This window comes from Apium graveolens, unplaced genomic scaffold (assembly GCF_009905375.1).
Source record: "Apium graveolens cultivar Ventura unplaced genomic scaffold, ASM990537v1 ctg1832, whole genome shotgun sequence".
In the NCBI taxonomy this organism is placed as follows: Eukaryota; Viridiplantae; Streptophyta; class Magnoliopsida; order Apiales; family Apiaceae; genus Apium; species Apium graveolens.
In genome coordinates, this window is record NW_027417411.1 from 48,514 (window position 1) to 59,461 (window position 10,948).

At 30.7% G+C, this 10,948-nt stretch overlaps 1 protein-coding gene across 1 annotated transcript; it reads right to left on the minus strand.

Moving 5' to 3' along the window:
- Window positions 1–4,159: 4,159 nt before the first annotated feature.
- Window positions 4,160–8,165, minus strand: LOC141700164 (structural maintenance of chromosomes flexible hinge domain-containing protein GMI1-like). Its single transcript, XM_074503982.1, has 7 exons — window positions 8,129–8,165; window positions 7,542–7,614; window positions 6,680–6,689; window positions 6,219–6,287; window positions 5,602–5,688; window positions 4,845–4,895; window positions 4,160–4,243 (listed from the first exon to the last, which is right to left on the minus strand). The coding sequence occupies exons 1-7, from the start codon at window positions 8,163–8,165 to the stop codon at window positions 4,160–4,162; spliced, it is 411 nt and encodes a 136-aa protein (XP_074360083.1).
- Between the last annotated feature and the right edge of the window lie 2,783 nt (window positions 8,166–10,948).

Below are 10,948 nucleotides of genomic sequence, written 5' to 3' on the forward strand. Positions count from 1 at the left end.
TAATGTATTTTCTTTAGGTTCTAGATTATTATATTCTTTAGTTATTTCGGTATTATAAGGTGAAGGTAGATGATCATAATACAGTTGTTGATATACTAAGCTTTCATTAGGTAAAAACTTAGCTTCATAAAAGAATTTAGTAAAACTTATAGTATATTCTGGTAATTTACTAATCCTACAACATTTCATATTATTTAGATACATTGTTATTTCTAATTTTCTTTCTACTATTATATTTTCTTGAGCTACAAACCATCTTTCTCCTAGAAATTCTCTTTTTAATAATATATCAAATGCGTTTAACGTATCTTTCCAGCTTCTAGCATACGTTCTTACTTGTCCCTTTAATTCATAAATAATATTTTCTAACCAAAATGCTGCTTTTCCTATAATTGTTTTTGATATTAGTTCAAAAACATAATCCAGATCTTCTATATTTTTTGAATTCATTAAGGCTATATACATCCCTAAATTCCAGTCTTTTATTCTTCTACTTATTTCTTGATCGTCGTAGACATTATCTAAATCTAGAAAATATCCATTTATATTTATTCCTTGGTGTATTGATCCTATGAAGTCTTGTACTTCATTTTGTTGTCCTATAGGTATATTTCCTGGCATTTTAATATTATTTTTAGTTATTATATAATCTTCTATTTCTTCTTCTTGGTATGCATCGTTATCTGTTTCGGTTTCATAATTTGTTTGTTTATGTGAAGTTTCTCTTTCTTCAATATCACTTTCATCGCTTTTCTCTTCATTTGTTATTATTGCATTTACGGTTTTTCCGAGGGCTTCTAATATTTCTTTATTTTCTTTTATTACTATTTCCTTTTCCTCATTATCTGATTCCTCTAAGTAATTTAATCCTTCTTCTCCTAGATTACTATCTGATTTACTTGTATTACTGCTCTCATCTTGTTCTTTGTTCGTTTCTGAATTACTATCGTCAGACTTAATAATTTCCTTTTCTTTTAATTCTATTTTTAATTGATTAATCTCATTTTTTAAATTATTTATTTCTTTTAATACATTTATTACTTCTAACTTTGTTTCTTTTAATTCTTTCTTTTGGGTTTTATATTTTTTTTTATAAAATTTATATTTATTTAACCATTCTATATTAGTTTTAGTTTTTAATTTAGCATTTTCTTTTCTTAATTCTTTTAGTTCATTTTCTCTTATTTCTTGTTTTATAGGTTCATATTTTTGTCTTTCTTTTTCCAGTAACTCTTTTCCATGTTTTTTAAGAAATGTTATAGCACTATGTTCTGTTATAGACATTTTCCTAGAATTTTCCTGATTTGTGAAGCTCTGCTAAACCATTTATTGTTCTTTTAACCCCTATAGTTATTTTCGGTTTTGATTTGCTTATATCCATTAATATAGGTTCTTTAGTTCTTCCTATTACTGTTATAGGTACTAGTTCTGGTTCTTCTGTTTCGTCTTTAATTATTTTCTTTTCTTTATTTTGTTCTAAACTATTTTGTATAATAGTTAACTTATCTAATATTTGTTTAAAGATTGGGATTTCTGATATATTTCATAACGCTGTTATTTCTTCCTTAATTATCTTTTTACTAATTTCTTGATTTTCTTCCATCTTTTTTAATATAGCGTTTAAACTTTCCTTTATAAATATTTCGTTCCAAATATCTTTTATTTGGTTTTCAGTATTATTCATATTTATAGACTCGTTTTCTCCATTCTCCTTTAATTATCCATATTATTCTTTTCTTACCTTTTATTTTCTCTAATTCTTTTACTTCTTCCTCTAGTTTTTCTTTTTCTTTTAAGTATTGTAGTTCTTTTTCTTCAGACATAATTAATGTTTCTTTTATTATCCTATTAATAGTTTCTATTTCATCTTTCTTTTCATTTATTTCCTTTTCAGGGTTCATATTCTGTCTATAAATCTTAATTTATTCTGATCATTTATTTCTATTCCTTCATTGGTTATATTATATTTTATTTCATTTAAGAAATCCATTCCTAATAATAGTTGATAACTAACGTCATTTTCTATTACTCCTAGGCTTATATTATATTCTAAGTCTAAAATTTTTAATCTTAATTTTATACCTTTTGTTATTATTGTTTCTCTCGAACTATTTGGTTCAGTTATTATTTGAGGTTCTATTTCCTCACATTTGTTTGAGTCAACTTCAGTTATATGTATTTGACTTTTTGTTGCTCCGGTATTTATTTCTGTTATGACTTCTTTGGCAAATATTCCATTAAATATTATTGTTTTTATTCGTAATTTATCTGATTCGTAACACGGTAATTTTATTAAATCTAATTTTCTACTGGTCATACTCATTGATCTAACTAATTTTATAGGGTTGTGTTCTCTTCTAAAACTTAATCTAGATCCTTCTAATATTGGTTTAATTCTTTGTGTTGGAATTATTTGTCTATTACTAAAGTCTATTGTAAATTCTTCTGGGATTGTTATTTGAGATTCTTCTTTATGTTCAATTTTTTCTAATATATCATTATATAATTTTGGTACTATTATTCCTAATTCCGTTTGTTTCTTTACATAATGGTTTCCAGTCATAGCATATACTATTTTAGTTTCTATACTAATTACTTTACTTCCCTTTTGCATTTTTATTCCATCCAATTTATAATATAATGTTAAAGATCTTTCTTTATTTTCATCTCTTAATGATATGCTAAAATCAGGTTGTATTATAAATTTTAATTTCTGATATATTAAGTTTCCTTTTACCACTGCTATTAATGAATCTTGTATATTTCCTATTATTCTATCGTCTAGTACATATATTTGTATAGGACTATCAATATTTTTCTGAAAATATGCTTTTATTGTAAATTCTATTGCTCCAAAATAAATGTTTTTTAGTTTATTTGCTTCTTTTTGTTTTAATTTAGATAGTTCTCTTTTTATCAAACCATCTGTTATTAAATTTATTTTTGCTTTTCCATTTATTGTATCTATGTCTGTTATATTTTCATGTTTTAGAACTATATATCTAACTTCTTTATTTCTTTCAAAATATGATGTTTTGAATATCTTTTTTATTGTTAGTTCTTCTGTTTCACTTTGGATTTGATTATATATATCTGGTTTAAAACTTAGAGTTTGTGATGTTCCTTCTTTGTATTCATCCATTTGATAATATACATCTTGTGTTTCACTTGATTTCTCTAATGACATTTTTCAAACTGTATTATTATCCAGTTATATTACTTGATAAAATTATTCTTTTAAGTCCTTGAATTCTTAGTTTATTATTTCTAAATGTTATTATCATATTTCCAAGTTGTTGATAACATCTTATTATTTCATCCATATTTTCTCTTGTCCATTCAATTTTATTTTTTCTTTCTTGCAATTTATCTAGTTCTATTTCTAGTTTTTCTTGATTTTTTATTAATTCTTTTATTTTTCTATTATTTCTAGTTATTGCATTTGGATCTATCCAATTCATTTTTTAAATTTTTTGCCTTAAATCATTTATTAATTTATATTGTTCAGTTAATACTTCTTTCAATTCTTTTATTTGAATTTCTAAATTAGTTTCTTTAATAAATTTTTTGTTTTATTAAAAGTTTTTCTTCTTCTAGTCTTCTAATTTTTTCATCTCTCTCTTCCAACATTGTTCGTAATCTAACTATAATATCTAATTTTTCATTTATTATTTGCATACTTATTTTACAACTTTCAATATGTTGATTTATATCTTTATTAAAAGTAAAGTTTTTATCTGCTATTAGTTTAATACTTTCTAACTTATAATCTTCCATAAATATAATATTTATTTTATTTATATAAATATATTAATTGTCTATATAGATTTTTCTTACACATTTGTTTCGTTTCTTTATTCTCTACTATAAAATAAATTAATAGATTTGCTATTATTTTAGATTTATAACTTTTATTCTTATTTTTTAGTAATTTTGCTGGAGGTCTCATTTAATTTAATATTTCATTTTTACTATTACTATTCATTTTTTACTATTCATCGGTTACTATTCATTCCGAAATTTTGCTACAGTAATTTACTGTTCATTTTTCCGGCCTATTTTCTAGCTCTGATACCAGATTCGCGGGGATCGTTTTTTATATCTGATAACCCTAAAGAGGGAAGGCACACAGATATATAATAAACAATTATATTCATGATTAAATCCAAAAATCATGGCAGGAGTTTAAGTTGGTAATAGCTACTTCGCCACCTTCTACTTCTGCTAAATCAATTTCATTGACCTAAAAAGCACAATTCTTAAATAATGAGAAATTTTGACATACAGGGATAGATAACGGTAGAAAAAATATTTCAATTCCCATTGCTCGCTAAAGCACATAATAAAAACTACGCATCGCACTAACTTCTGAAAGAGTTCGGCTAATAGAAGTAAGAAAGTTTTTTAAATATGGTATTTAAAAAATGCGCATCGCTTAGTGGTATTTTAATATGATCCAAGCAAATCTTGATTTTCTTTTCAAATCATAACGATATGCTTCATAAGATCCTTGAGTAGAAGAAATTAACAATTATTCTTTATTTAAAAAAAGGATGACACTCGACATCGATTGCATGAGTCTAATCATAAGACACTTTTTTACCGAAAACAGGAACATATTAGGCAAGGACGAAGTCATCCAGTGAAATCAAATCAAATCTACAAAAAAACTCTTCAGCGAACATCACCCAAAAGAAGTGCCTTCAAAAATCTTCAAGGACAGAACCAAAAGTATTCAAATAGGATCAACTATCATTAGAATACATAATCCGAAATCTACGAAACAGCTCAAGGAAATCCAAGCAATTGCTAGAAATACGATACGGACGGAGTACAGATCAAACCTGAAACTCGATTGGTGTGATGGTTTTGCCTGTCTTGGTGTTGTCATCACACTGTCAATTTAATTAACAAAATTTAAGAATATCATTACTGTAAATTGTGCATAAAGAATAGTGACAATGAATAGTTTATTAATTCATCTATCTTACAACATCCCAGTTTCAAAATAGCAGGGGATAATAGGAAGCAGAAAGAAAAGAACAGAAAAAGGTGTTGAGTATTATAAGAAAAAGTAAGAATGCAAAAGTTGTAATTGTGGTAGTAACCCCTTAAAAGCTGATCGATATTTTATCATGTATAGGGTCATGTATCATCTCTTAATGCGGAATCAAAAGGAACTGCAGATGTAGAGTGATGTCTTCAAACTACAAGACTCAACTATGGGGCTATATAAAGACAAGAATGAAAATAATATTATGGAAGATAGCATCAACTCCATAATCAAACAGTTGTAGGAGTCATTCATTTTGGAATACCAGAACTTTACAAACTACAAAGTAAATCCGATGCTATAATCCTGACATCTTCTAATGAATGTGTCAATATAGTTACAATTTATTACGAGCATAAAAGGAACAAAGATTTCATCCTAGTTCCTTATTAAAATACACTACTAATCTTGATGTTTTCAGTTACACATTTCATAGAACTTGGGAAGGAATAAGAGATTATATAAAGTATAATGTCTTATCACACATCAACTTAAATGAACACATCCGCACGAGCACAGATACAAAGCTATCACTAATTTAGACAAACCTGTATATAAGGAAAATAGATGTCCTTTAATTTGCTTTGCAGGTGAGCTACATTTAAACTTCTCATTTTTATCTGAAACATTTCAACCTACCAAATTGTTTGGCAGAAACAGACATAAGAAAGGTCAAAAGGTACATAATACATAAAGTCTTACAACCAGTATCTTTACCTTGAGATATAATAACAACATCACATTAAGATGCGCCAACATGCATATAATCAGGTTATACAATTATATACCGACATAAAAAAAGTTTCCCAACTCTATTTTTTCCTTCCAATATTTGTAATTGGAGCTCAAGAAGTGATTTTTTGCAACAAGGAAAAAATCATAGTCATATAAAGATTGGGAAAATAATCATCTACTAAATTCATCCAAAGAATGGAATATGTTGTTTGCCTTACATTCCGATTTCAGACATGAGCTTAATTTTGAAATATTAAAATCAACATGTTTAGTGATCGTTAAGATAAGATTTTCCCCAATAGCCCTATAATCTAAATCGCATAATATCATCAAATGAACTTTATAATGCAGAAATATTAATAATGAAATCATATGCTAGCAGAGCTACTGGACTGTTACCAAGAAAAAAATATGTTATAAAACTAGTTACCTTTGTGAAGCTTCCATCAGGTGCCAATTTCATTTCATTTTCTGAAGGGTCTCTTAGGCTGCCAGGCGCCTAAATTTGACTTATTTTATGAATACAGCTCAGGGATGGCAGTATAACAAAGATATGAGACTATAACTTTAAAGAGAAAAATGAGAAAGTGGCAATGGACGCTCGTAGCTTCAGATAAACTGTACCAAGAAGTTAATTACCTGTCAGGTCTTGTCTGAGCCGGAACTGCTTAGTAAAGCATCTCTTCGAAGATGTAGAGTATAAACTTTCTTGGAATTCTTTGTCTTGGAGGAAACGATAGTATGGCTGTAGCAATGCAGTACATGAAGATAAGTAAAGGCAACACAAAGATCAGAATTACATGCGTACAAGTAGAAAACCAGTAGAGTGTTTTTCATGCCCATACCTTGCTAGATGCATTGATGAAATAGGTCCCCCATATCCAAACATACCAAAGAAAGGCTGCATTGAGCAATAAACCTCAAATAGGATTTAGTATGAAGCCTTGCAACGGCAGAGGACAAATAGCTAACTATGCATTCCAAAGTAGTACTATCTAATTATATAAAACTGTGGTCAAATTGCTCCTTGCTAAATGCAAAACTTGAAGCTTATTATATATGAAAGTAGATATACCTCTTTTGTTTTTTGTAAGCAATGTTAAGATTTTCATTGGTGGTAAGATTTGTAATTCATTTAATTTCTCAAAGTAAAATTTCACTACTTGCCTAATAAAGGGTCATCCTAAACTGCTATAACGAGCAGAGTAGCCTACATAAACTATTATCAATCATATGTAACTGTCACCTTTTATCTATTATCCTACTGAATTCATAACAACCCAAACTTACACATGATTTACACCTTCTATATATACTACAATATGAATCACCTAAACTTGAATTACACATGGAAAAGAAAATGATCATTATTTATATTAATTCCAAAATTAGGAAAAACGGGAAAGGGTCATTATTTGGTGATACTAATCCTCCATAAATGGTCAAGTAATACAGCTATAATCTTTCAAGCCATCAACTCTACATCATAACTAGATTTTTAAAAGGTAACATCATTGTTATATAATTCTTATCAGCACATAATAGGAAACCAGGAATGATTCAACTTAATTCTTCAGGATCATATGAGCTTTATAAGTTCCAAACCTAATTTTTCCACAAGGCAGACTATAAACTTACGTAAAGGCTATTTATGTTTAAAATTAAATGCCTTTTTATGTGTCCCGGTGTATAAAAACTGTTGTTACATAAGGATTAAATAGAATAGATGGATGAATCCACATCTATGATTTACCTTCGGTTACGGAGGCTTGCCACCAATTGCTCGTCCTCTATATGATCTGTGAAGTGAGGAACCCCTCTTCCCCCTAAAAGGTAACCAATTCATAAACTAAGTAAAAGCATAACATTGATAACCTTGATTCACGGATAATACGAAATGATTTGACATCAACATAATAATCATGACATGTATATTATAATTTTCATATTTAGGCGATACAGTAGCTTCTTGCAATGACGAACCCAAAGACTAACAATACTGAAGACATGATATCCTAGAATGACCGATAAAGTCCAGGATACATTTATATGGAACACAAGATGCATGCAATTAATATCCAGGAAAAGAATTTATGACCACTTCGTCAGTAACTGGTCAATAACACAGAACACTAATTTCTTAGAACTGGTAAATTCAGAAAGCAAAATCTTCAATTATTACATAAGATAGCATTCCCTTGGCCCATTTTGTCTATTCACATTCACTTTAAAGTTGTCCAAATCTAGGCAAGAGTACTACAATCTACTCCTAATTCTTTAATTATTCTTAAACATTGTAATTATGATTAATTTTTTCTAAAAGATTAAATGTCAAAATACCAATTCTCCATGCTCTACAAAGCAAGCCATTTTCCATTGTTGAAACACTTGAAAAAAAACTTTATAATCAGCATTCAGTTAACAGTTCATCGAAATTAAGAAACACACTATATTTACCACTTTACAATAGAGTTATCCTCGCTATCATCCATGCCAGGACCATTGTCAAATATGGAAATTTTGTCTTCGCTTAAATCCACACTGCAATGAAGTAATTATCAAGCATTGCATGTCATGCAAATTATTTGTTTAGATTTCAATCAAATTCATGAAGTATATTAAGGAAAAAGTATGTGCATTGGAAGGATTAATTACTAATGGCAGTAATTACTTTTTATCCAAGGTGGGACGATGACGAAATCGCGACCACGGATTGCAATGTGTGATGTATACTAATACTAGTCATATGTAGCTTTATTTTGTCTCGTCTTTTGACGTGTTTTTCTCTCTGTCTCATCTAATGATGAGTAATATAATATCATAATCATCAAATATCAGCATATCAAAATCTCTCTTTCTTGTTCATTTTCTGGAAAATATAATGGGGAGCTCCTCTCGCTCAAGAAATATCATAGAAGATTATGAGAAATAAACAATTAACGATGATGATCAGGAGGGACTCATTTTGGAGGATTTTCCTGTATCTCAGAATAATGGATATGATCGATGCTTGGTGGGAAGTTTTTTGTCCAACAGGAAGGTAAACTTTGGGGCTATGCAAGAGACATTGTCATCTATTTGGAGGCCGGTTAAAGGAGTGTTTATGGAGGAAACAAGTTTTCCAAATCTATTCATTTTTAAATTTTTTCATGAGTTAGACATCAAAAGAGTGCTAGATGATGGACCATGGACGTTTAATCAACAAGTGTTGCTGTTGAAGAGGCCGGATGTGAATGAATATAAGGATAACAGATGTATACCTATGGGTGCAGATATATGATCTTCCCATTAGATTCAACTCAGAATGTGTATTGAGATCGATAGGGAATTATGTGGGCAAATTCTTGGAGGTCGACTCAAAGAATTTTCAAGGGCTGTGGAGAAATTATCTTAGAGTTAAAGTGGCAGTAGATGTTCGATCTCCATTGAAAAGTCGTATGAAAATAAAGAAGGCAGACGGAGAATGGATTTGGATCAATTTTAAATATGAAAGATTACCATCTTTCTGTTTTTACTGCGGTCTCATTGGACATTCAGATAAATTCTGTGAAATCTTGTTTGACAACCCTCAGGCTGGGGATGAGAGAAAGTATGATAGTTCACTGAGAGCTCCGATCAGAAAACAGAATACCAGCAAAGGAAATCAGTGGCTTAGGGATGCTAATGGTAGTTCGGTCGTCTTGAGTAAACCGGGTGGTTGCGACGATATTCCGGTGGACGATGGAGGACAGGATGGGACGTCAACAAACTCCCGTGATTGGCGTAACAAGCAGCGGGAAAAAAGCATTCAAATTCCTGCACGTGATAATCTGGAACCAAATCAGGAGGAAACAGATAACGATGATTTAAATGAAAAAGATTGTGATCCAAATAATGAGGGGATAATAATTTCAAAACAAAAAAGAGCGCGGAAAGATATGGTGGATCCTCTCAAGTTGGGCCTTAATTTACATGGGCCTCAAGACAAACAGAACGTGGTGGATACAGTCATGACAGAGACTCAAAACAAAGAAGATGAATTTTCAAAAAACGAGCAACTAGCGGGCGCTGTTACACAGCCCCGCCAATCATCATGACTACATTAAGTTGGAACTGCCGCGGGGTGGGGCTCCCGGGCAGGGTTCGCTTCCTTATAGACGTTGTACATCAAGAAAAGCCTACCTTTATTTTCTTATGTGAAACTCTTGTCAAGAAGTCAAAGATGAAATGGTTGCAAAGCAAGTTAGGGTACGAGGGGTTATTCAATGTTGATGTTCAAGGAAGAAGTGATGGTCTTGCTTTGATGTGGAAAGAGAAAACGCAGGTGGAAGTTCTTAGTTTTTATTCAAATCACATAGATGCAAAGGTTAAAGATGAGACTAATAATATTTGGCGCATTACTGGGGTTTATGGTGAACCAAACAGAGCTTTAAGAAGAAGGACGTTGGAATTGCTTCGCCATCTTGCCAGAGATTCAAATTTGCCCTGGTGCGTCATTGGGGACCTAAATTATATTATTTCAAGGGATGATAAAGATGGAGGAGCTCCATATCCAAATAGTCTTATAGAGGGTTTTAATCAGGCCATACAAGAGGCTGGTTTGGTAGACATGGCAATTGTAGGTCATCAATTTACCTGGGAACGTAGGAGGGATACTTCAAATTTTATTGAGGTGAGATTGGACAGAGCCCTTACGAATGATATATGGTTGTCAATGTTCCCGATGGCAAAATTATATAATTTGGAGGGATCCTCTTCAGATCATAGTCCTATTCTACTGGTTCCTCAAGTAGTTAATCAAGATGTTTATGCGCACAGATTTAAATTCAAAAATGTCTGGATGACAGAACCAATGTGTGAGCAGCTAGTTCGAGATGGGTGGACTGGAGATGACTCTGTGGATATTCAGCAGAAAGTGAAAGCATGTAGTGAGAAGTTGGCAGTGTGGGGTAAGGAGGTGACAGGAAATTTCAGTGGTCGTATTAAGGAGTGTAAGAGGGAACTAAAGAGGTATCGTAGTGGCAAAGACGAGGAATCGAAAACAAGATATAAGGAAGCGAAACAGCAGTTTAATCATATCTTGAATCAGCGAGAGATTTTTTGGCGTCAAAAATCGAAACAATTATGGTTACAAGCCGGTGATCAAAACAGCAGATATTTTCATGCATCAGCCAATAGTAG